Source organism: Amblyomma americanum, chromosome 1 (genome assembly GCF_052857255.1).
Source record: "Amblyomma americanum isolate KBUSLIRL-KWMA chromosome 1, ASM5285725v1, whole genome shotgun sequence".
NCBI lineage: Eukaryota > Metazoa > Arthropoda > Arachnida > Ixodida > Ixodidae > Amblyomma > Amblyomma americanum.
The window spans coordinates 272,179,590-272,206,390 of NC_135497.1; the positions used below are offsets into that span (position 1 = coordinate 272,179,590).

The 26,801-nt window shown below is 50.3% G+C and overlaps 2 protein-coding genes across 5 annotated transcripts in view; both read left to right on the top strand.

Annotated features, from left to right (window-relative positions):
- Positions 1 to 22,857, top strand: part of LOC144115076 (protein NDNF-like) — a 178,968-nt gene extending 156,111 nt beyond the window's left edge. For all 4 annotated transcript variants that reach the window (XM_077649215.1, XM_077649216.1, XM_077649217.1 and 1 more), the window contains 2 exons: positions 18,950 to 19,197; positions 19,926 to 22,857. In XM_077649215.1, coding sequence (XP_077505341.1) covers positions 18,950 to 19,197; positions 19,926 to 21,068 — 1,391 coding nt within the window. In that variant the 3' untranslated portion in view covers positions 21,069 to 22,857. The remainder of the gene's footprint in view (positions 1 to 18,949; positions 19,198 to 19,925) is intronic.
- LOC144115077 (uncharacterized) lies at positions 8,629 to 11,149 on the top strand. The gene is made up of 2 exons (XM_077649218.1): positions 8,629 to 9,312; positions 10,176 to 11,149. Exon 2 carries the CDS (start codon positions 10,406 to 10,408, stop codon positions 11,021 to 11,023), a length of 618 nt encoding a protein of 205 aa, XP_077505344.1. The 5' UTR covers positions 8,629 to 9,312; positions 10,176 to 10,405; the 3' UTR covers positions 11,024 to 11,149.
- Positions 22,858 to 26,801: the final 3,944 nt, after the last annotated feature.

A 26,801-nucleotide genomic window follows, 5' to 3' on the forward strand; every position in this document is an offset into this window, starting at 1 on the left:
TAGAAAGTGTTCGCTAAGCCGCCTGTATGCCGCAGGTTGTTTCAACTAAGATTTTTTGCAATTTTTAATTTTTGTGTTTGAAGAGCGCTTTTTCCGGCATATCATTGTGAGCGTTGTAGCGCATCAGCATACAGCTATACGTGATAACTAGTTCGCTAATTAACTAATATCGAAAATTCATTTTTTTATCTATTAGTGTCACTCTCCTTATTAAGAAGCGTGTAGCCCACTATATGTATTGGTAAATGTTTAGGGAAATCCCCCAAGGTGGAGTAGATTTGTAATAAGGGAGTAATTGAGTAATGATTAATTACTCCTTTATTACTCCCCATAAGTAATATCTATATCAGTTTTTAGAACTTCGAAAACGCAGTTACCCTCGGCGCTGTGTCCCAACAAATTTAGGCTATTTCGACGAGTTACATGCACTGGAGGGGTTGCTTTGCCTGCAAGCTTTTCGAAAGCGCATGTATTTTGGAGCAAATAACGCTTTTCTATACGTCCTTTGGCACGTTACGTTTAGCACCTTTCCCGATTTGCCTCAAACAAAAACGGAGACATTGAATGATGACGTCCCAATAGCCTTGTAGATATTTTTATTTCCGTAACAGTGTTAAATTGGAACGTTAGAGGGTAGCGCAAAAGAACGGCGCAGAACACAGCAGAAACATAGAAACACAGGACACGGGCGCTGTTCCTGTGCTTCTATGTTTCTGCTGTTTTCCGTGCCGTTCTTTTGCGCTGCTCTCTAATGTTTCAAGTATGAACCAACTAGCCCGCACTCAAATTTTAGTAAAATTGGAGTGAGACCACTGCAACACATTTGCATTCCAACTGAATCTAAATGCCAGCGTTTCTGTGAGCAGTCTACAATTGAAGAGCTCAGAATCAGCTCCTCAGTCCAGTGTTCTCCCGCGCAGCTTAAAAAAAAAATCGTGAGCTCATCACCTTTAACTGCTTGTCACGATTTCGTTCTTATCCGCACGTGACATAGCGTCAGCTAATAAAGAAATTGTAGGGCGCATACAAAGAGTCGCTGTTCTTTCCACAAATATGAAGGTCGAAGCACCACTCACGACCTGTCAGGTCCGGAGGCGCCGAAACGGAGAGAGGATGACAGATTTTCAGTTGAATATAGGAACCGCCCAGTCGACTCCGCAGCCCAGTTCAAGACAAGCGTTCGCGATTGCGGAACCGCGCGCGACCGCTTCCCAGGCCCGCACTCGCGTTCGTCGGTGGCGTGTCCCCAAGATGAATCTGATCGAGAGGATCAGGGTGCCCCGTGCGCTTGACGTCGCCTCAGCATGACTGATGGACGAACTAACGGCGCGGAGTGCCGTTCGCTCTATAAATATGTTCCGAGCCGGCAGTAACGTCGCCGTGATGGAATTGATGTCCGCCCAGCCAGTGCCGAGTAGGCGCATTTCTACGGCAATTAGAAGCCGCTGAAGAGCGCGCCCGCAGGGGAGCAATGGGGGGGGGGGTACGCAAGACGCCGTCTATTTTGGGCGGTCAACCCCGACGCGTGCGCGACCCGTCTTCCGCGCTTCTTCAATGCGCGCCTGCTGCTGCTGCCGCCGGTGTGGCGGCCGTGAACCCTGCGGCCGGGCGCGGGGACGGCGCGCCGAAATAGGCGCCGCGTTTGTCGTCGGCCCAGGTCTGAGGGGGACCGCGTATAGAAGGCTCCGACGGGGGTCTTCCTTCCCGCGCTGGAGCAGTGGTGGCAAGGCAGCGACGTGCTCGCCACCCGCCAGAGGGCGTCGACGCAGTAAACAAAGGGCGCAGGAAAAAGAAACCAAACTGCGATCAACTTTGAACGAGCTGCGCAGGCAAGACCGCAACGCGCTCTCCGGAAGGTATGGAGGCCCAGTCCGCAACAATGGCGGCGTTGCGTAAGCGGCATGCGAGGCCTGGTTCTCGCTTCTCTCGAACACGCGTGCCTGTTGTAGAGTGGGCGCTCGAGCGCGCGGCCAAACTGCGTATCGAGCACTCCTTTCTTCGCGCGGTCGGCGTTTGAAAGACAGTCAGTCAGTCGAGTTTGTAAACACGCGGTCGCTTGGAGTGCAAACTTCGACAGGTAGACGCCCGTGCCCTGTGCAGAAAAGCAGCGAAAGGTGTGCGCCCGCGCTGTGTAGCGTCGCCACGCAGTATTGTTCCGCTTGGTGCTTAATTTCAAGCATTACCACCCGGAAGCCGTAAGATAAATAGGACCTAAGGAGACCAAGCGTAATTTAGTGATATGACATTTTAGGATGAGGCAAGGCGTGAACAAGCAAATTCGCTTGAGTTTGCAAATTTGTGCCTCTCTTTGCCCCACTTTACGTCGCATTTGATTTTTTCCGCCCATTGAATCAGTATTCTTGTTTATATGCAGGGATGTATAGCTGTCAGATGACATTTTACGAAGAAAAGAAAAAGTTCGGCATTACAACCGGAAGAAAACTGTCCAAATCTGATGAGCGGTTGTTCCATTAAGAAACGCCAAGGAACATTTTAAACAAACACCTAAAGGCAGTGCTTTTCAATATTTCTGAGTGCCTTGTGTGACATGGATGCTATTTTAATGATTTAGCCTGATGTGGCGCACTGCACCCGTGCTTTTCTGGTATAGTTATTATTAAACCTTTCTAACCTTCCTCTGCTCTAGATTCTGTCGCATTGTGAATCTTTTGGACAAGGCTTGTTTTGAGAGTGCTCCTAAAAACAATACGTGAACCGACGTCGTAATTTCTCCCAGATATAAAATAAATTAATGTAATTATTGGGTCTAAAATTCATGGTAGCAGCAACACAGGGAGCAGACAGATAAAGAAATGACTACAGTGCTGGTTTCAAGGCATGCAATGGTTGGAGACTATAACCTTCAATAACGCACTTTTGGAACCTAACAATACGAAAATTTTCTCCATAAGTAAATACAGTGTAGGTCTATGTAACTAAAGGCAAGCGTAAACTGCGCACGAGGCTAGAGGGAGTTTCTTTATGCTAAAAACAGGGACTTTCAGCTTTGCTGCGTCGAGAAAGTAGCGTGAATAGCAATACGAAAACTTTCAACCCGACCGCGGCGGCTGCGTTTTTATGGAGGAAAAATGCTAAGGCGCCCGTGTGCTGTGCGATGTCAGTGCACGTTAAAGATCCCCAGGTGGTCGAAATTATTCCGGAGCCCTCCACTACGGCCCCTCTTTCTTCCTTTCCTCTTTCACTCCCTCCCTTGTCCCTTCCTTTACGGCGCGGTTCAGGTGTCCAACGATATATGAGACAGATACTGCGCCATTTCCTTTCCCCAAAAACCAATTATTATTATTATTATTATTATTATTATTATTATTATTATTATTATTATTATTATTATTATTATTATTATTATTATTATTATTAATATTATTATTATTATTATTATTATTATTATTATAACGCATGCGCATGGGTCAGCTCGCGCTTGTGTGGGGTGGCGGATGGAGTGAGGATGTTCGGGTGCGTCCTGTGCGTGTTTTCTTTGTTAGTGTGAATTTTGGTCGCCTGCCTTTGCCGTCTCTCCCAGTGCGTGCTGGCTGCGAGAGCACGGCACAGCGGCTGGCCCCGTTCCCCGTGCACTTACTTCAAAAGAAACGCCGCGAGGAGGTGCGTCGCGCACAATTTTGGCAGCTGTTCCGATAACGAGGCGCGTCATATGGCTCTCCTCACTCCGAGGAGGCCCGCAGACCGCGAACGAGAAAAAGAAAGGCCCTGGCTAGGCAGTACGGTTGTCTGTTCTTGTTTGGCAAAAAGAGATTCGACGATACGGTGGAACCGTTCTATATGCCCGCGAATTCATGTTGGTAAACGGCACAGCTGTGTTCGCGTGACATGTGCAAGCGTTTATCATGCGCGCTATATGTGGGAACCTCGTACCTCGTCCGCACGAGGGCTCTTCTGTTGCTGCTGTGGTTTTGACGTAGAGGACGCGAGTTCCCTTGTATGCAAGGCGTGTGAGCAAAACCGAAAGCTCGTCATCTTAAAATGAAGAGGAAACTAAAGGAATAAATACATATCCGCCAAGTTGCTTGTCGGTTTTTGATCGACGATAAAGAGTTTTCGCATTCTAACTGCTTTGCAAGAGGAATTTCCAAGCAACAATAGCTTTTTCTCAACGTCGGGACTACTAATTTGAACGTAAAAACGAAGTGTCTCAAACGCAGCAACATGTCTCGTCTGTTTCTTGTGAAACGAACATCTCGAGAGTAGAGCACAGACCTAGGTGTTTGAAAATTTGTCCCAATGAAAACCGACAATGGCGGCAACACTGCGCGCGCAACGTTCGGACTGTGTGCGCAGTGCGGACGAGATGACATGGAAAGCCCGCCCTGTAAGTCGTTTGCTCCATTTCTCTGCGCCTGAGCACGCCTGTGCACGCGTTTGATTTTCGCCGGAAAGTAGTTCAGAGCCGCGCATCCTTTTCTCCGGCGATATCCCAGCATATTGCTCATTCCTACAGGAAGGGTATAAGCTAGCCACCGATACGAAATCCGCGGAATAGCGTCAACATCACATCGAAAAACGTTCACAGGCGCCATCCCAGCGCTACAGAATGGCACAAGCCATGCACTCGTCATAACAGGTTTGCTTCCCGGGATCAAACTTTCTACTGAATGATCGAACTGAAAGAGCACATCACTGCTCGATGTCGCCTTCACCACGGGCGATGAACCTTCGCCACCGCTGCGATAGTTTTTGCGTGCTGTCGCAGAAGAACGAGGGCGACAGTTCGACGACATTTAGCCTCGCCCCCCCCCCCCCCCCCCCCTTACTGCCCGTGTCTCGCGCTATCGGATTTTTGCCTCTTTTGCTAAGAAAAGGGAACATCCGAAGGAACTGCGATTCGCCTTCGACGAAGAGGTCACCACTGCTGCGCGCCATTGCGCCGCCAACAGCCTCCCACATTCACCTACAACGTCACGAAGAGACTTGCGCACCGGTGGTCGAAGTACGTCGCCCCCTGGTGGAAGGGGACTATATGGAAAAGCAACTCGGGCTCCTGGGAAAAGGAGAACTCCAAACGTTTATTCGAATCTAACGTCTTTGAATACTACAGCTAAATAAAAAGGTTACCCCTGTGCAAGAACATGTGGCATCACCAACTGCCCGTTCATGAGTGCACAGTGATAAAGAAACTGCAAGACGCAAGTCTTCGCCAAAAAACGAAGAGAAGTCTTCAACTCAGCATAGCTCATCACCAAGGCAGTGCTTCTCAAGCAACTGAAGAACATCGATTTATCAAGGCGCACTCGGACCGCTTTGAAAGACGACGATGCAGAAGAGTGGGCTCAAGAAGGGCGGTGACTGAACATGCGCGGTTACCACGGTGCGGAACCTTTTTGCCCAGCTCCGCGTCGTGTAACATTTCAAATGCGAAGGCATTGAGAGGGCCCGTCAGCGCGCGAAAGCTCAACTTTGAAATTGCGGAGACGCCACGGCTGCAAAAAGGCCAGAAGTTAAAAGGGCAACCTTGGTTGAGGAAAGAACGGGCAGTATGGCCGCCGCTGTCGCGACCGTGTCTTTTCTATGCTGAGAATAGGGTAAACAAGTTAGGCGATTAGCTGGATTTGAACCATAGCAACTCATCCCTGTAGACGCCTAGTTAAAGCAGCATTTGCCGGGGCGCCAAGGTGCGCGCGAAATACGAATTCGACTACGCCGTGGCGCTGTTAAACAAGCGCGTTGGCGTGCTGTTATTGCAGGGACATTGCGCTTCGGACGCACCCGGGAATTTTTCACATACACACACACAAATAATAACAAACGTATTCTATTATATAGTTGTCGGTGTCAAACAGTACCATTGAAAACGGCGAAAATAGGAGTCCTTGAACTCGGGACGGCATGTTCAGTCCATGGCCGCTGTTGAAGTGCTCGCTATGGAGTGTAAAAACAAGACAATGGTTATCATGTCTTTCTTCATTCTTCAATATTATCTCTTGTCACTCTTAAGAAAAATGGACTCCACGCCGTTGGCCACTTTCATCGTAGAATACTTTTTTTGGTGCATTTCGGAAAGATGTCTTACCTTATCTAAGACACATTGGTGTAAAGCCATCTCACATGATGAGGTGTTAGTGTTTTTCTTACTGTCAACGCAGGGAGCGTCGACCTCTCACATCTGTCGATCTACCAGGAGTCTCAGGGAAGCCCGCCATTAATTTTTTTTTTTAAATTGGATATTTGAGGTAACGTGAAGCTTTTTTCGGCATGGTCATAGCAGTGTTGGCGGAAGTCAAAAAACAGGCCAGTCATGTTAACTAGTAAGCTGATGAACCAAAATTGTAATCGTAAACTTTTTAACTGTTACCGACAGGCGTCCGCTTGCAATCACAGATTTATAGCCGGCGGTCAGTAATAGCCATATCAGTTTTTAGAATTTCGAAAACGCGATTACCCTCGCTGCTGTGGCGCAACTAATTTGGGCCATTTCTCGCGCCATTCAAAAACCGCGCGCTTGAGGAAGGGCGCAAAGCAACGTCAATCAAATCACGACACCCCATGACGCACAAGCGACGCGACAATCTCAGCCCCGCCCGAGCTGCGGTGCACCACGTTCCTCGCCACTTCGCTGCTCCAGCGCGGGCGGGGCAGAGAATGTGATGTGGCACGTGTGTCACGGAGGGTCGCGATTTGACGCCGCTTTGCGCCCTCCCGCAAGCTCGCGGTTTTCGAATGGGGCGCGAAATGGCCCAAATTAGTTGAGCCACAGCAGCGAGGGTAATAGCGTTTTCGAAATTCTATAAACTGATATGGCTATTACTGACCTCCGGCTACAAATCTGTGATTGCAAGCGGGCGCCTATCGGTAAAAGTTAAAAAGTTAACTATTAGAATTTCGTTAATCAATTTACTAGTTAACAAGATTCGCCTGTTTTCTGATGTCCGCCAACGGTATTACTGTGCGGCAAAAAAACAAAAAACTTCTCGTTACCTCAAAAATCCTAATTTTAAAAATAGTGGCGGGCTTCCCTGAAACACCTAGCTGGTATAGCAACCCAGTGCTGGCGTCGACAACTTGTGCGTGAAGTGTGTGTCAAGTTGAGTGAAATCTCGCGGTGTCAGCGAGCATACCTGGAGCGACACAGGATGTGCTAAAGGTGCGTTATACTGATCAGCGCTGCGCCCTATCACTCACTTCAGGAACGACAGTTCTTTCTACCTGATCAGGACAAAGAAAAAGAAGACGCAAAATACAGCGCTGCCACAGCTGGCTCTCTATACGAAAACGACGACGAAAATGTCCTTGTCGTTAAAATCTCATTTTATTTTACACACATTACCAAAAAAAAAAAGGCGGAGTATGCGTGAAACGTCGTATTGCCTACTTGCACTTTAGGCGGAACACATGTCGACGTGATACCTGTGATCTCCGCAGTGGTGTCGCCAGCGCTGCCAGGTGACGTGGATGTTACTCGCGAGCACAGGCATAGCTTCGTTCCGGAGCCATCGACTTCACCCAGCACGACGCCACTGCGGTTCAAGTGAGAGACTCACGCTTTCGAGGGCGCTTCGCGGGCATTCTGGACGAGGGACTGTGCTTACTGCTTCTCCGAAGCCTGCGGCACTCCGAGAATATCAAGCCAGAACCACGCTGCCAAGACTTCCATGGTCAGCATACTCGCCACGGCTCGTGCCCAGACCGAGCCCGACATGACGGCTGCAGTCACGCCAGTGAGCGCCATGGCCCTGGGGGACCGCTCGTTCCAGCCGGAGCAGATTCCTGTAGCGGTGTTGCTCTTGCCGACGCCCAAGCCTACCGTGCAGACAGCCAAGGGCACGCGCAAGTGTTCCGATGGCTCCATCCTGAAGACTGGCCTCGTCTGCGGCGGCACAACGGTAAAGCGCCACCAGGCACTTCGCTTCCACGGCTGCTACATCCTGCTGGCCACGACGATTCTGGCCAAGCTGATGCTGCCCCAGGAGCTCGTCGACTCCAAGGTGCAGTCTGCGTTCGTCATGGGCGAAGCAGGCGAGGCCGCCCTGCATTCCGTGCTCCATTCAGCAAGTACAGGCGGCCATGCATCGCGGCAGAAGACGTCGAGTCACGGCGTGCAGTCCGGCGTAGCCCATGCGCTGATCGTGGCAAAAGCAGTGCCTGACCGAGGCCTCGACATTAAGGATGTGCGACATGTCATCAACTATGACCTGCCATGCTCATTGCATGGGCCGCACGCGTTTTCCTGGGGACTTAGGCTCGGGCACATGCTTACGCAGCTTAACTGATTGAAGATTGTGATTAGTTTTGTTTGTTACCTTTTTATTGTTGTAGTTTTTTCGCCAGTTTCGCGTCATTGTCAAATAGTGTAAATGTATGTGTTTCGTTCTTTTAAACGTTGATTTGGATGTTGAGCCTTTGCGTGTGTGTTTCTCTTTTTCGACGTCGTCATTTTATTATCGCAGTGTCATGCGAAACACATGAGCCCAAACTTTTATGTGTTGTCTGGGCCCTCCATAGCGGTCTTCCTGTCCAAGAAAGGGAGACAGCATGTATGGGTATGTGAAGAAAAGTAGCATCTGCAGTACTGTCTGGCATAAACTGCTGGCACCTGACCTATCGGGCGGCCGGTCGGTTGCATGAAAAGTGGGAGGGGAGGGGGGAAGGGGGAGAGAATAAAATTGAGCTCTCGCCCGAGAGCCGACGCGAGGACCATATGGTAAACGACTCTGCTACGATGCATGGGCCCTTGGGCGAGATAGGCAGTGCATGTTCAGGTGTAGAAAATGAGAAAATTTAGCAAAATAAACTCGCGGCAGGTATTTTTTTTTAGCCGCGCATTTCTGTGCAATCGTCAGACACTGGAAGTTATCGCCGCCTTTAAGCAGCTGATTTTAAAACAGCATTGCAAAATGACAGAAAAATAATACTTCGTTGCTATGTTGGTGAACAGAAGGTGCCCCAAACTTGAATGGCCAGCATGTGCTCGTGTCCTTCGTATATACATCTTCAATGACAACTATTTAATGACAGGCTGATCATTTTGCGGTGCGTAATTTTTGCCACGCGTGCTTGTAATTTTTTAATCTCTTCTGACGCGAAAATTGAGTTGAGGATGAAAGGATTACAGCGCTAGTTGCGCGGTGTCGCGATAAGGAAAAAGCTTGCAGAACACACACAGAGAGAGAGAGAGAGAGAGAGAGAGAGAGAGAGAGAGAGAGAGAGAGAGCAAACACTCCTCGTGCATGAGGGGCTCCCGCGTGATACGCTTGTATCGACGCATTCCTGGGAGATCGTTTTGTCAACAGCCACAGTGTATCTGCCGCGCACTGGCGAGTGTGCCGTTTCCCGCGTCTCAAGGTGAGGAACCGCTCATCTATCGCTGCGTTGCTCAATCTTCCAGCCGTAAAGGTTTCGTCCCCCCTCGTTAAAACAAACTTGAAACAAGACGAGGCGCTCCAGCGCGGGCGGGGCAGAGAATGTGACGTGGCACGTGCGTCACGGAGGGTCGCGATTTGACGCCGCTTTGCGCCCTCCCGCAAGCTCGCGGTTGGCCCAAATTAGTTGAGCCACAGCGACGAGGGTAATCGCGTTTTCGAAATTCTATAAACTGATATGGCTATTACTGACCGTCGGCTACAAATCTGTGATTGCAAGAGGGCGCCTATCGGTAAAGTTAACTATTAGAATTTCGTTGATCAATTTACTAGTTAACAAGATTCGCCTGTTTTCTGATGTCCGCCAACGGTATTACTGTGCGGCAAAAAAACAACTTCTGGTTACTTCAAAAATCCTATTTTTAAAAATAGTGGCGGGCTTCCCTGAAACACCTAGCTGGTATAGCAACCCAGTGCTGGCGTCGACAACTTGTGCGTGAAGTGTGTGTCAAGTTGAGTGAAATCTCGCGGTGTCAGCGAGCATACCTGGAGCGACACAGGATGTGCTAAAGGTGCGTTATACTGATCAGCGCTGCGCCCTATCACTCACTTCAGGAACGACAGTTCTACCTGATCAGGACAAAGAGAAAGAAGACGCAAAATACAGCGCTGCCACAGCTGGCTCTCTATACGAAAACGACGACGAAAATGTCCTTGTCGTTAAAATCTCATTTTATTTTACACACATTACCAAAAAAAAAAAGGCGGAGTATGCGTGAAACGTCGTATTGCCTACTTGCACTTTAGGCGGAACACATGTCGACGTGATACCTGTGATCTCCGCAGTGGTGTCGCCAGCGCTGCCAGGTGACGTGGATGTTACTCGCGAGCACAGGCATAGCTTCGTTCCAGAGCCATCGACTTCACCCAGCACGACATCACTGCGGTTCAAGTGAGAGACTCACGCTTTCGAGGGCGCTTCGCGGGCATTCTGGACGAGGGACTGTGCTTACTGCTTCTCCGAAGCCTGCGGCACTCCGAGAATATCAAGCCAGAGCCACGCTGCCAAGACTTCCATGGCCAGCATACTCGCCACGGCTCGTGCCCAGACCGAGCCCGACATGACGGCTGCAGTCACGCCAGTGAGCGCCATGGCCCTGGGGGACCGCTCGTTCCAGCCGGAGCAGATGCCTGTAGCGGTGTTGCTTTTGCCGACGCCCAAGCCTACCGTGCAGACAGCCAAGGGCACGCGCAAGTGTTCCGATGGCTCCATCCTGAAGACTGGCCACGTCTGCGGCGGCACAACGGTAAAGCACCACCAGGCACTTCGCTTCCACGGCTGCTACATCCTGCTGGCCACGACGATTCTGGCCAAGCTGATGCTGCCCCAGGAGCTCGTCGACTCCAAGGTGCAGTCTGCGTTCGTCATGGGCGAAGCAGGCGAGGCCGCCCTGCATCCCGTGCTCCATTCAGCAAGTACAGGCGGCCATGCATCGCGGCAGAAGACGTCGAGTCACGGCGTGCAGTCCGGCGTAGCCCATGCGCTGATCGTGGCAAAAGCAGTGCCTGACCGAGGCCTCGACATTAAGGATGTGCGACATGTCATCAACTATGACCTGCCATGCTCATTGCATGGGCCGCACGCGTTTTCCTGGGGACTTAGGCTCGGGCACATGCTTACGCAGCTTAACTGATTGAAGATTGTGATTAGTTTTGTTTGTTACCTTTTTATTGTTGTAGTTTTTTCACCTTTTTCGCGTCATTGTCAAATAGTGTAAATGTATGTGTTTCGTTCTTTTAAACGTTGATTTGGATGTTGAGCCTTTGCGTGTGTGTTTCTCTTTTTCGACTTCGTCATTTTATTATCGCAGTGTCATGCAAAACACATGAGCCCAAACTTTTATGTGTTGTCTGGGCCCTCCATAGCGGTCTTCCTGTCCAAGAGAGGGAGACAGCATGTATGGGTATGTGAAGAAAAGTAGCATCTGCAGTACTGTCTGGCATAAACTGCTGGCACCTGACCTATCGGGCGGCCGGTCGGTTGCATGAAAAGTGGGAGGGGAGGGGGGAAGGGGGAGAGACAATAAAATTGAGCTCTCTTCCGAGAGCCGACGCGAGGACCATATGGTAAACGACTCTGCTACGATGCATGGGCCCTTGGGCGAGATAGGCAGTGCATGTTCAGGTGTAGAAAATGAGAAAATTTAGCAAAATAAACTCGCGGCAGGTATTTTTTTTTAGCCGCGCATTTCTGTGCAATCATCAGACACTGGAAGTTATCACAGCCTTTAGGCAGCTGATTTTAAAACAGCATTGCAAAGTGACAGAAAAGTAATACTTCGTTGCTATGTTGGTGAACAGAAGGTGCCCTCCACTTTAATGGCCAGCATGTGCTCGTGTCCTTCGTATATACATCTTCAATGACAACTATTTAATGACAGGCTGATCATTTTGCGGTGCGTAATTTTTGCCACTCGTGCTTGTAATTTTTAATCTCTTCTGACGCGAAAATTGAGTTGAGTATGAAAGGATTACAGCGCTAGTTGCGCGGTGTCGCGATAAGGAAGAAAAAAGCTTGCAGAACAGAGAGAGAGAGAGAGAGAGAGAAAGAGCAAGCAAACACTCCTCGTGCATGAGGGGCTTCCGCGTGATACGCTTGTATCGACGCATTCCTGGGAGATCGTTTTGTCAACAGCCACAGTGTATCTGCCGCGCACTGGCGAGTGTGACGTTTCCCGCGTCTCAAGGTGAGGAACCGCTCATCTATCGCTGCGTTGCTCAATCTTCCAGCCGTAAAGGTTTCGTCCCCCTCGTTAAAACAAACTTGAAACAGGACGAGGCTCGATCGGCGGCAAGCGTTCTCGTTTCATAAGCAGTCCCGTCAGAGAGACAAATGTTTATGCACAGGGCAGAAGCAAACAAATCGCGAAGAACACGCAACGCAGGACGAAGGAGCAGCGTATGCTAAGATCTCGGCGACCAACAGCAGGGAGGAGACGGAGAGGCTGGCACCATTTGTTCGCCTCTCTTATTCCATCAAACAGAAAACTAGCAGCAAAGGGAGAAAATGAGTGCATGCTTCTGGTTTCACGCTGGGTTCGCCGGCCGCGAAGCCTGTGTTTAAACTGCATTATTTCGGTGGCGCTGCCATGCATCACGCTACGGCGGACACTCGGCACGGGCGAAAGGTTCGTGCAGAGGAGAACGAGGCCTGGAAGACCAGACCGTGTACCGGCTTTTCCCCTGTCTACGCCCCGCCGCCGTTGGTACTGATACTGCGCTGCAGCTGAAGCGATGGCATCACCTGACTGGTGAGATAAACGCCCGCAGTAGCTTTTCTTTTTCGTCTCAATTCTACAGATATAATCAATAGGCCTTACAAACAGAATCGTTAAAGGCATCAGTTTGATAATTATGACGCCTGCCATTTTTGCTTGAATTATATGAGCAAGCGCATGTCCTGGCACACCCGCTCTCGCTAAGCACTCCAGCTCGTGAAGCACGGCTCAAATGCAGATAGCACAGAAGAGTTTAATAGGCCTTGTAGCTTTAGAAAGCTGTGCACGGTGCGCCTATGTATTTACTTCGTTTAGAGATGCATGGTCAGCTGTTCGCTTGACTGGATCATCTCTAGGTCTGCGCGATTGAACAGCTCCGCAGGATTTGCTTCGCTTTTTTTCTTTATTTCACCCTTTGTTTATTCGTTTGTTTGTTTCATTCTGTTCCTGTCGCTCCTTTTTTCTTTCTTCATTTTACCCTCCGTGGTGGCACAGTGGTTAGCGCGTTCGGTTGCTGCGCCCGAGGATCCGGGTTCAATCCCGGCCGCTGCATGCAGCCGCGTTTCGATGGTGGCGTAACGCGAAAGGCGCCCGTGTGCTGTGCGATGTCAGTACATATTAAAGCACTCCTGTTCATCGAAGTTATTCCAGAACCCTCTCCTACGGCGTACGTCATAGGCCATGTGTAGCTCTGGGCCGTTAAATCGCATATGCCATACCTTTCTTCCTTTTCGTCAGTCCCCGCTTCGCTGTACAATGCACTTTTTATTATGCAATCACTTGCTTGTGCCCGTCGAATGCACATATGGGAGAACTTCTCTTGGGATTATAGGCAGAAGGTGAGCATTTTAACTTGTTTGTAGCGGTTGGGATTTTTCGGTCTTTATATTGTGAAAAGTCGGCGGACTTTTTTCAATGCTGTTTCATTCAGAGCGCAGCTCTCACACAATAGTTAACGCACAAGTTGTCTTTAATTACTGATTATGCACTTATAGGTGTGCTTGCAGAAGGAGAGAGAAACAAGAATTTTCAAGAGCTGGGTAATTCTACCGCCAATATAAAGAAAAATAGCTAAGGTAAATGATGGTGCCGTTTTCCAAAAGATCGGTTGCCGTCTCACCTGGGATATCGCGTTAGCTTGAGCAAGATGGTGGAGCATCACGTGGTCTGCGGGCTGACGACAACGGCAGAACTGCTGCTTAACCATCGCGGTAGCTAGAATGTGGCACTTTTTCGTCACAGTTACGCATGCTTTCTTGTGTCCTCGCATGCAATGGAGACACTTGCTTAATCAAGTAACTGCCCTAAGCGGACGAAGACATTGAACAGCGCTACGCTAGCAGACGACATTTGGCTACGAGGTAGAACATCCCAGCCTGCAGAGGCGTGTTAGGTAAAGAATCGATACCTCAAAATCAACAATTTCTATGCTTAATCTAGCGGTGCACCATCTCACCACACTCCTGGTTCCCGAGCTTTGTCAATTTTCTCCTTTTACTTGATAGCCAGTAGCGAGATAGGTGAACAGCAGGGCGCCAGTGTGCATGCGCAGGACAGTACCGCCCCTCGCGTTGTTGTTCTGCGCATGTGCACTGGCGCCTCGATATTCCAGTTAGCCGTAGAGCGCATGCCCAGGATGTTGACATCTTTCGGTTAAAATCGAATTTCGAAATTTGAATTTAGCGCGCGGGAAATCACGTGTGCCGTGACCGCCCGCTCGCTATGCAAGTGCGTTCCTGCGCCCCCGCGCAGGGAAATTTGGACACGCGCGCGAGGGCGCCGCAATTTACTGTAATTTATGCATACGTTTGTTTGCTGCGCACAGTGTAACCCTGCCACTGTCCTTTCTTTCTATCGCTCCCCTCGTTCTTTCCCTCTCCCTGTCTTCTCCCTTTTATTTCCACTAGCCGCAGCTCAGTGCTTCAAGCTTCGATAGCAGACGCCGCGGCTAGCAACATTTTCCCTTGCATTCATTTTGTTTTCAGTGAAACACTAATAAGAATTTTATCTTTTTACAGTGATAGCTGTCAAGCGCGCGTTCCTGGGATTCGCGTCCTAGTAGTATGCCGTAGTCTTGAGCGCAGCCGGTGGGTGCGTTGCCGTGGGAACCACTCAAAGGGTGGCAACCGTGCAAGGAGGAAGGTATCACGTGAGCAAGAGAAGTGCGTAACCGGTGGGTGGATACCACAGGGACCATCCCGGGAGTGGATACCGCCGAAGGAAGAGGGCATCGGGAGCACGGAGGTATTCCCAACCGGATGATGGTTGCTGTGGAAGGAGGAGGGTAGGGCGAGAGCGCAAGATGGCGCAACCGGCGGACGTGGTTGCCACGGTGACCACCAGGAGGGCAGTTACCCTGGAAAGGCAAGGAGAGTTACCATGGAAGGAGCCTTTATGGCGAGAGCGTAGGAAGGCGTAACCGGAGGGTGGCTACCACGGGAACCGTCCGGAAGGCGGTTACCGTGGAAGGGAGCGATGCGGCGAAAGCGAAGGAATCTCCAACCGGAGGATGGTTACCCTGGAGAGAGGAGGGTATTGCGAGAGCGTGGGAATGCGCAACTAGACGGTGGTTACCGTTGAAGGAGGAGGGTACGGTGAGAGGAGGCGGATATGGCAAGAATGTACGAATGCGTACCACGCTACCCATCTGGAACGCGGTTACCGTGGAAGGAGGAGGGATAGTAACCACCCGGAGGCTAGTTTCCCTGGAAGGAGGAGGAGGAGGGTTGCCGCAAAAGACGAATGTTATCGCGACAGTGTGTGAGGGAGCAACCGGATGCGGTCACCACTGGGACGATCCGGAGGGCGGTTACCTACAGTGGAAGGAGGAGGGAGAGTGTCTAGAATGGTGGAGCCCATCTGCGGCAGCTGTTTCGAAACGCGCCGCCCGACGAGACGATCATCGGCGGCGCTTCGCTTCTAGAGCGGCAGACTGGAGAGCAGACCTGGACGAAAAACGACTGTGTGTGGAAAAGTAAAAAGAGCGCCACAGATGTGAGGTCGCTATCATATTCTCTATACCATAACATTTCATAGAGCACAAATACCTTAACAGCTGTCGCTGCATCTCGCGCTAACCAGTGATAACCGTCCTGTCATTTTTTCTTCCTGTTTAAACCGAAGAATCCAACCCTTACTTATAAGTTATATGCAGGGGAGGTCTGGAGGAAGCCGAAGCTATTTTTCGAAAATGCTCACTGTTTTGCATGAGCGTCGAACGAAATTATATTCCAAGCACAGAAGTAAAAAAGAGAGAGCGCAGGTACTGTCACGTTTCCGCTGATGATGGAAATACATTTCTGTTTCGCAGCGCTAGCCGTACTTTTATTGGACTTTGTATCCTTCTTTGGCTTTTTTTCGGTTCGACGGACGCTGTTCCTAGTGACACCTTACGTTGACAGCTTCCAATACACACACCACACAACGCGGTGACCTCTACTTGCGCGGATCTTCCGCTGTTGGTGTTGAAGATGCCGGGATCTCTGGACGGCCGCGTGTCCAGACCGAGGGCGTAATGGCGATGGCCGCCAGGTGGCGCACTGCCGATCCCCTGAGCAGCGCCAGGCTCGTTGTAGAGCGTGCGTCGCGGTAGCCGCCGGCCTCACAGCCGCGGCCATCGCTCAGGCAGCACGCGAGGGCCAACGACATGCTGTGCGCAGGACCCGGCGAGCCTCCCTCCGCTCCCGGGTGCTCTTTCATCCGTCAGTGGCGTGGCACGCCGGTGTCTCGGTCGTCTTTCGGGGTTTCTCCTAATTTAACGCTCCGTCTGGTCCTGACGCTGACGAATACGCGCCAAAGCGCGCTCCTCAGCACCCCCGCCCGCCACCACGGCGGCACGCTGCCGCTGTCAGCCCAGCTGCTGCGCCACGCGGCCGTATCTTTTAGCCGTCACGCGCGGCCACTGCAGCGACTCCGCCTCGGCACTTCCGCGCAGCACGCCGGAAGGCGCGCGGCCGCAAACCGACCCAATCAGGGCCACCGAGAACGTCGTATCACTCAACCGCCAACCGCACGGCTTGTTTGCGGATCGCGTTCCGCTTTGATTCCTGGAGGGCTCGCTGACAGCTGGAGTGTTTAACCACAATGAGTGTGTCTCCTGAGGCTCGCTGAACAAGACACGGTTTGGGGTTGCGTCCAAATCTTCGATGTCCGCAAGATCTAAATGCCGCTCTACTTTTGAGCCTCTAAGGACGACGTCCGGCCCCGCACGGTGCAGCTCCAGTATCGCTGCGGAGAACTATCGAGACGGGAGGGCAGCCGGGCAGTGCGAAGAAAAATGCGTCCTCCCCTGCGCACTTCCCGTCTTGTCGATCAGCTTGGCGTTTGTCAGCGTCCGGCCACCAGCGTCATTATGGTCGGGGACAGGAGCCTTGCCCTTGAAGAGTGGCTCAAGACACGCGGATGCCGACGACGACGCCTAAACACAGCTCCCACGGGGCTCCCAGCGGTCTCAGTCGCTTGCCGGCGGGCTTCAGAGAAGCATGACTGCTAAGTGCACCCGGCAGCCGTGTGGTACAGTGTGCGTATAAGCCTTGGCTCGCACCCGTGACATCAGCCGTCGTCAAGGGGGCCTTGAAAATGTCGCGGCTGAGAAGCAGGCGATAGGGGCAATGTTGGCGATGAGTGTGCGTCGTGTGGTTTTGGTTGCTGTTATCAAACCATTACGTGGATGAGCTTAGTATGAGTAAATCGTTGAATTAAAATACATGCAAATGAAGGAGGGGGCGAGGGAATGCGGAAATTTGAAGATTAAATTCCCTGAAGACGAAAAGAAAAAACAGCTAATACCGGTAGCTGTTGTCCACACCGTGCAGAATTGCAGCTTGGGTACCCCTGGTCCCCAGACATGGACATATCTACAGTATTTCTGGCTCAAATTAATCCATATACCAGAATATTTAATCTGACTGCCACTCATTTTAATCCACGTGCCGCAGAAATTAATCCAAGCGCCAAAGCATTTAATCCAAACGCCAGGGAATTTAATCCTCATGCACTCTCACACTAGACCGCTCAAACTTAAAACGCGGTCTACAAATTCCAGACGCGTTATCGATGAGTTGTTACTGACGAAGCATTGGGCACCCAATGAGCAAGTAATAGTAACTTTTTTTAATCATAGCAAATAAGGGCCAACATAACAAATAAATAAATGCTTCGCGCAAACCCTGTACTTCGGTTGATGTGGTGGGTGGTAAAAATACCCGGTCCTTGTTTGTTATGATTAAAAAAGTTATTATTACTTGCCCATTGGGTGTCTAATGCTTCATCAGTAACAACTTATCGAAAACGCGTCTGGGATTTGTAGACCGCGTTCTAAGATTGAACGGTTTAGTGTGAGAATGCATGAGGATTAAATTCGCTGGCGTTTGGATTAAATGCTTTGGCGCTTGGATTAATTTCTGTGGCACCTGGATTAAATTGAATGGCACTCAGATTAAATATTCTGGCGTTTGGATTAAATTGAGCGGGAAATACTGTAGCTACGTGCTCTACCTACGACTTTCTTGATAGCGCGAAATATTGCTTGCAGCGCGAAGGCAGGGCCAGCAGTTGTGTCCGCTTACTGGCTTCTGACGTTGTGCCATTGGCGGCGCGAGTTGGCTTGGGGCGCTGGGGTAGGGCACTTTTATTTTCCTCCCTTTGTTCTTGCTCACCCGAACGGTTGTCCAGGGGCCATGTTCCTTAGCATTTTTCTTCCCATATGACCTCGTCCGAAGTAAAGCAGTTTGAATTTCAAATGTTTGTACGTTGGAATAAGGACAGTATATTTTGGAATAAACCTTATCCTTGATCACCAAGCAAAGTGCTGAAAAGTTGGCTCCATACACTAACGTGGATACGCAACTTTTCTGCTCATTTACCGGCGCATTCGACGTTCAATTTGAAATGTTTAAGATATGATTGCTTTACTTTGGGGCTGCACTTGCACTCAACTTTGTCCAATAATTCTCAGTCCATTTTTAATACTAAATTATCTCAGCAATGGACGCTTTATTACTTTTCCTAATTTCTGCCTTGTACTTTTTCACTTACAAAAATTCACAGAGACACCTGATCCCATTATGCGTTGGCTATTCGATAGCGTTATACGCTCTAGATGCCTTTACCGGAAGTGGCGTCCCTTACCGTCTCGTGACATCGCTTCTCTCCAGCCAATGGGCGAATTTTATGATGGACCGCACATTTTTTTTTCCCGACGAGGTTTCTGATGTAATCGCATTAATAACTTCTAGAGGCGCGTTCACCCTAGCAGCTGCCAGCACTCCTACTATCATCATCAGTAGATCTATACAGTCCCGCGGCAGCACACTAACAACGGTATCTCATCTTTGGGCGCAGAGTCCCGGGACCCATCGGCGCTGCTGTACCGGGACGATGGAGCCTCGACTGAGCCCGTGGTCGGCGGATCGTTCTATGGCCGAGGCAGGCTCAGCTTCTCGCGGCGCGATGCACCGAGGGGCGTCTACATGCTGGAGTTCGACTCGGACTCTGCGGACACCAGCGTACGCGTCTACGGCACCTCCGACGCCGACGCCCACTATCCGTTCCCGCTGCTGCCGGTCAAGCCCAAAGTGGACGTGCTCCAGGTGAACACACTGCTGCCACTACAATGCGTAGTCTCGTGCTTGTTGCTGGTCGCTTTGACCCGCGTGAAAATTAACGCTTGGTGATTTCGGAAAGCACTGTTTAGTAGCCGAGTTGGTGAGTGGTAGCCTTTGTTCACCTTTCATCTTATGTTTGGTTGCGTAACGAGGGCGAGAAATGATTTAACTGCTATTTTTGCTTAGAAGACATTTTTATGTGCAGTATGATTATTAGGACACAAGGAGGGGAGCTCCTCCTGCATGCGTTTGCACGCATTGCAGTTTAGTCTAATTACGAGGCTGAGTAGACTCAGAAGTACAGTTTAGGAGGCGCATAAAAAAATTTTGAATACATGTTTGATCTGCTGCGTAAAATTAATTTTGTTTTGATCTCAACAATACCAAATTTGGACCGCAGAAAGCTTTCTCAGGAGGGTCGCCGAACCTCAGGGCCAACTTAAGCTTTTAGCTTTTAGAACATCATGCCATGTTCCGCCTAAAACGTTCAATGATGTGCTCGATTATGAAGGTTATATAGGCTCATGAAACAGGAGCCAACTGCTTCACACCGAATTCATGCATATAATTTGCCTAAAAGGAACGGATGCCATCTTCGAAAAGCATTACTGGCAGTAGCATCCTGTCTTGTTGCCTTCATCGACAGGATTATATTGTCATTTATTGGTGAAAACTGCGACACATTCCAGGCTGACGCAATGGCAATCTCGCAGGTCCGCAACGGCCGTGTGCTGTTCACGTGGAAGCCGAGCCCATCCGAAGGCACCACTCACCAGGACGTGCAGTACTGCGTGGCTGCCAACCGCAAAGACAACTTCCACACCAAGTGCGCCGTGGACAGCGCGCTGCGAGGCGACGTGCCCAGTCCACCTCACCCCGACTCCGGCTTTGGCTTCTGGTGGGAAAAGGCGACCCGCCGCAAGCTGGCGCTACGCTCGCGCGAGATGCAGCGTGGCGTTCGACCCCAAAGTGACGTCGTCTTCGAGTGCGTCGGCCGCAGGACTTGGCACAGCTTCGCAGACCTCGAGGTCGACCAGAGGTACTACATCGATGTGTTCGCGCTGAATGTCAAGACTAACTCAAGCACGGCCTACCCGGGCACAAGTGTGGTTGCCAGAAGCGTAGGCAACCAGCGCATTCAGGACAACCAGCTCGTTCGTATCGTGCTAGACCAGAGGGACAACTTCGCACACACGGCCAAGTACTCCGTCAACGCCAACGTGCCAACGGTGTGGATGTTCGTGCAGTCTTGCTCAGGGCCCGGTCCAATACAGCTCTCTGTCACGCTGCGCAAGGCCAAGGTGCTCACCGCTGAGGTGATGGACACGAGGACGCTCACCCTGAACCATCCGTCGAACGGAACGTACGTAATTAAAATATCGTCGACCGTTCCGCAGCTGCGCCGAGTTCACCTTCTGGTCAGCAAGAAGTACCACAAGTTCCCTTTCCCGACGCTGCCTGACGACAATGGCGTGAAGGTGATGGGCTCATTGACCACTTGCAACTCCGTCACGCTGGCCTGGAAGGCGGCCCTGGATGAAAAAGTCCGCTACTGCATTTTCAAGCAGGAGGTCCGTGGTAGCTACTCGGGCGTGTTCGCCAGAGCGCAGGACTTCTGCGACGAGACCAAGCTGGCAGAGAAGAGTGGCAAGGTTAGCTGCCGCCGCTACCACCGTTTCAGCAAGCACCGCTTCCAGAACGTCATAATGCAGAAGATCAGAAAGCTGCAGCCGGACACAACTTACGTCTTCGAAGTTCTCGTCACAAAAGCCAGAGGGCGTACGCTAGCCTACGAGAAAGTTTGGGCCACAACGCACAGAAGCTGTAGCTCGTCATACCGAAAGGGCAAACGATGAAGAATGTTGCGTTCCTTGTTGCGAGAGGAACAATCAACTGTTCATGCCGGCAAGGTTGTGTTGAACATTGTCCACAGGGGCCAAAGCCCAAAGGTGCCGACTTGCCTGTGGACTGAACCTGTGGCTGTTATTGCACTCATGAAGTAAGGCGGATTGCAGGACACGTTAAGGACCAGTTTTCAAGGCACCACACCGCTGTTTATTTTCAAGTGGAGTATGTTTATAGAGTAATGTATTATCGCACAGGAAGCAGGCGCAGCGAAGTAGCACACAGTACAGGAGTAGGTTACAAAAGGAGATTCGATAAAAATAAGGTGATGGAGGAAAAGCCGTTATTATTACTTTAGTTTTGATTGAATGACTGGTTATACCAGACCTGATCGGCGGGTAACACAGCAGGCCGGTGTCTTAAGGGAAGAGAAGCAAGCCAGGAATCGATGCCGATCTACATGCGACCATTGTTTTTTGTGCGCTTAAAACTGTGACTGCGTGGTGGGCACCGTTGTGCCAATAAGAGTGAAGTATTTACTATTGTTACTGATTTGAGCAGTTGCGATAGATGACAGGCCATTCATGCGCCATTGTAATAAGCAAAGAACAAAGCGCCAGAAAGCTGAAGAGCGCATAGGTTATGTGATGGCTAAAACTGCTCCATTTTGTTACTTGTTGCAATGGCTAATGTTTACGCACATCACTTTATTCATTACAGATGTCCTTGAAGGCAGCATCGCGTAAAGAACGTGCACTCAAGATTGAGATAATGCTCTTTTCTGTGGTTATATTTTATTACTTTATTGTAAAAAACGTGGCTCTAAGTCACCGGTACAGGAACAGTTGTTTACATGTACAGCAACGCTCCACTTAGGGCCTTAGTTTCGGAATGACGCCTACACACGTGCTTTCAGTAAACCCATGTGCTCACGTGCTTACCCTTTCTGAAGGACGTGCCTTGAATTACTGTAGCACAGTGGGGTCGCTGTGAACTTAGAGTTGCTATTTTCGGCAGGTTCATACTCACGGGAATGACGCTTCTTCCACTTCTGCTTCACAAAGCTGCCGGCGTACCGATTTGAAGAGTTTTTGTTTCAGAACCTTCAGAAAAAAAACATGCATTTATACTCCGTAAAAATATACCTTATTCCTGTCTTCGTCATCGCTGTACAAACAAACGGTATTTACAGGGCCGCAGCACACGGCTACCTGAGTTGCTCCGTCCGCGCAACGTAGCTGCTGCTTCCGGGTATCTCCCTTACGCGCCTCGTCTGCGAAGTGCACGCGCACACACGCGCACCTACGCACATGTCTGAGCATCAACACGAACAGCATGCTGAGCCAGCATCCTGCTCAGTGTGAAACTTCGTGCCTCGTGGGTGTTGGGGACCGCGCTGCGCACGAGACGCCATATTTCTTTTGTTGAGGTTCCAGCTTCGTTTTTTTTTCTTTATTCATTTGCATTGTTGTGTACCTCATCTCTCGACCAACAATCTCTGCCGTCTAAAGATTCGGTGGCGAACAATGACACACCTTCGAGTCATTCACTTCATGTGGGTTTTCTTCGTCATCGAGATCGCCCCGGCCTCTACACGAACTGTCTTCTCCTTCATAAGTGGCTCCCCACTGTGTACTGTGTCTCGTGAAATCGGCATCATCATCCGCCGTGAGTGAACAATTTGCTACGCAAGAAGCAAGGAGCACTGTTTTGTTGCCTTCGCTGCTCTATAATAAGCTTGATGCTCGGGACGTAGAGATTTTGCGCTAGTCAAATACATGCCAAGGGTGAACTCCCGAACCGGTGTTCTTGTCTTTCATTTTCACGCGCGAAACGCTCGCGCTGCCGCACACAGTTCAAATCTATGCCAAGTTTTGGGTTTACAGAACTGGCGAGGAACGCCTTGGGTTTTTTTTTTGTTACATAATTTGGTGATCGTTAGCGAAGTCCCACCGAAACGTAGCCGGCGGCGGGATGGCTCAGTGGATACCACGTTCGTCAGTTGGACACGAGCTCGCTTCTTTTATCCCGGCTGCGGCAGCCGCATTTCGAGGGAGACAGCACGCATAAACGCTCGTGCAACAGGACTTCGGTTTACATTGATCACTGGGAGGCCAAAATAAACCCGAAGCACTACACTGCGGCGTTGCTAACAGCCCACACTGTTGCTTCAGCCCACAAGCGCCAGCCGATATCATCCTGTTAAATGTTCGCACGATAAACAGTCAGCTCTAAGACATCAATAGGAGTTCGATAATCAGTGAAACGCTGCTAAAGCGCTTGTTCTAAGCCAACAGCTCGAAAGACGTAGGGAAATAAACTACAAAGCGCTGTTTCCACGTCCTTCGTGCTGCTAACTTCGAACCACGCGATTTCAAATCGCCCTGCTCGCATTACAGTGTCTAAAGCGCTTACCAACCGCAGCTTGAATGTCCTATAGACGTCAATGCTTAGTGGGCACGTAGGTCAATTAATTACCTTTAAAGGTTGTCAAATACGCGGATTCCACCAAAAGCACTTGCCGAGACAGGGACTAACGCAGCCATTCTGTGAAAGCTGGAGAATCGCCACATGCGTGTCCACACTACTGGTGATGACGACTCTGTGTAAGTTGGCGGGCTGCGTAACGTAAACTGCTTTTAAGAACGATCAACACTCGAGAAATTGTGAAAGAAAATGCGTCGCAGTTTGCAGTCAGGTTACAATTCTACAATGTGAAACAGAGTATAACGCAAGAAAGTTGCGAGTAATAGGTCCCCAAAATGGCGCTTTAATACACCACTGGTCCAGTTAAAGCGAGCACATGCGTGTTCATGACGTCACGAATCTGACCGCTGCGCCGCGAAATACGAAATCTTCTATTAAAGCGCGTGTTCCTCGGCTAAAAGGCTGCTTTACGCCCCGAGTAAAAGTCGACAATGACGAGGAGCCCAACTGCTCGACTGAAAATAAAAAAGACATTTAGAACTTGAGCGTATATAGGCAAATTCTCAAGGTGGGGTCGAAGACCCATTTCCCAAGCATTTCACCCTAAATAAGCCGCGCAACAGACCAGGGGAAAGCTTGTACCCATTGTATCACCGGTGGTCACCCGGCGGCACTGGGGATCGAACCCCGCACCTCCCGCATGCGAGGCGGATGCTCAACCACTTGGCCACCGCTGCGAAATTCAATTATATAGGCACTTAAGGAAATTCAGTCAAGCTGCCGCAGGTGAAATTTATTCAGAATGTTTTATACATTCAAAATGTTTTTACCCGCGCATTAGAATGGGCCCCACTACCCCACCCCATCACTCATCCTGTCTTACCGAGCGATGGGAGACCATGCTAGCCAGCCCCGCCCTGGAAGACCAGCTCGTCCTGATCTCCAGGCGGCTAGGAAAGCATATGGGTCCCGTGAAGAGGGAACCACTTCCATCGACGGCGTCTAAGAAGACGTCGTAATTAGCTCGGCTCAATAAAGTTGTTTCTCTCTCTCTCCACAGTAAAAGAGAGAGGCCTTGTGCGTCATACATGCTGAATGAAGGATGCCAGCCGACAAAACAAAAAAGAAGAGTGCCCGCGAAGAGCTGGCGATTTTTCACCAGGTAGGAGACCAAGAGCGAGCAGAAGGAAAGGCGTAGAGGTCAACCGGGAGTAGGTACCGGTTTGCTACCCCACACTGGGGGAAATGAGTAGTGAGATATAAAGGTCATGGAGAAAATTGAGCTGAATGTGTACATACTGTTCAAATTTATAAAAGGAAGGAAAGACTTTACGAGCGGAAAGTCGCTGCCCATCGCGTTGTCGCGACGCTCTCAAGACACGGAGCAGACCGTTCCAGGCTTGCATGGTCAAATGCTTGGCGAGGTGTAGCGAAAGCCACACAGCAACACAGTGGCCGTGCGTTGGTGGTCGATAATGCGTTGTAGTGAAGAAGTAACTTGTGGCTGCGCATTTTATTTTTTAATTCTGTGCCCACTCTTGTCATGGAGGACGGAGACGATTGTGGTGAGACGTATGGCCCAACGTTCCTATATTCTTTGTTGAGGGTGGCGGGTAAGTTGGCCTTGCTCTGAGGGTCGCTGAGAATCACTGCGCGTACTCTGCCTTTTTCGGCGAGGCGGACATCCCACAATAACTTGGGGAATATTGCGTGGCAGTTGGGAGCGTCCTTGTTCTCCCTCTGGTCCCGTTGTCGCCAAATTACAGTGATATTGTAAACCTTGTAAAAGCGTAATGCAACGACAGAATGACTCCAAGGAACACGAGCAACCTTGCAATCACTAAACTTAACATTGTGAGCGCGAGAAGTGTGCCATGGGACAGGAACCCGATACGGTTACGTCGAGGCTGTCTCATATGATCGCTCACTTAGATTTGGTATATCAAATTGGCCAAAAAAAATTTTTGTGGTCGTCAGCATGCAGCCTCGCACCCCACCCAACCTCACGCTCTCAACGCCCTCTTCGTGTGGTACAGTTAAAAGAATCGCGAATGCCAATAGACTCCCACCGTCCTCGGCAGCACCGCCGAATACACGTTGAAGCTGTCGCCATAGCATTTCAGAGGTGCGTAACGCCCTGAGGGCACCTCCTGAGAGCTCAGCCCTCAGTAGCATGCTGCCTGCTGTGGATGAAATGCGGCATTCTTTTCTAGGAGCCAGATAAAACACTGAAGGGCAGTGAGTTATATAGGCGGTGTGCACCGCCTGGCTAGTCGGAGTTTGTAAGGGCGCCACTGTAAGGGCGCCAGCGGGCTTGTAGGGGCGCCAACGGACGCTACGAGTGATTTGCTCCAGAAGATTGAAAAGACACTAGTTAGCCAAACCTCGTTGACCTCGTCCAGGAGGAGCTGCATGCAACTTTCCGGGAGGCTAACGAGTTCCAAGACAGTAGGTCGAGTACCCGTGCGGTGCAAATGTTCGATTTCGCTGAGACAGCGTGGAACTTGGTCATATGGAAAGGTCGGTTCATGTCTTTGCAGTTCGCTACAGAATGAGCCATGGTAGCTGGTCGCTGTAGAGACCCTCGGTGTATATATAGCAAAATCAGTCAAAGGCGCAGGATGGGGAACAACACGTCGCTTGTCAGGAAAGCAAATTGATCTTCTTATACTTGCTTGTAAAACGCGGCTGTTCGCTCTGTGGTCCATCCTTCCATTTTTTTTTTGCGACGTGCGGAACAAGAGTCATATGTAAGACCCATTAATTTTAAATTTGAGCAGACACCATACCATATATTCTTGTAAACTTTACTGGCGTAATCGTGCGCCTTATCAGAAATGAAGTCAGGCGGTGACTCTGGTGTGACATGCTTCCCCTTGTCCTGTACTCTCGCAAAGCATCTAGCCGTTGACGTCGAAAGTCAACTCGGAGATCTGGCGGCAGTGGGCATCCGTGACATGAAAGTGCTCTGTTGCGAAGCGTTTAGCCTTGCGCATCATCTGTTCTAGGTGGACCAGTCCATGTATACCTCCTGCGCTCGCTCCTGTTCTTTGTTGAAGACGTACCAATCATACTGACCTTCGAATAGCAAGATGCTTTCGTAAATATTCGCAACTCTTGCAAGATGCTCGTCAGCTAACGGATGACGTCTCAGCGGTTGAGAAGGGGACTTATTTGCATGTCAAAAATACGCCCTTTCGCATATGCCCTCTCTCCGCTGGGTCTCGTTTGATGCAGCTACCGTAAGCACAAAACCTGCGAAACGCTGTGATGATGTCACAGTGTCGCTATGGGGAACAGTGAACAAAAATGCAGTG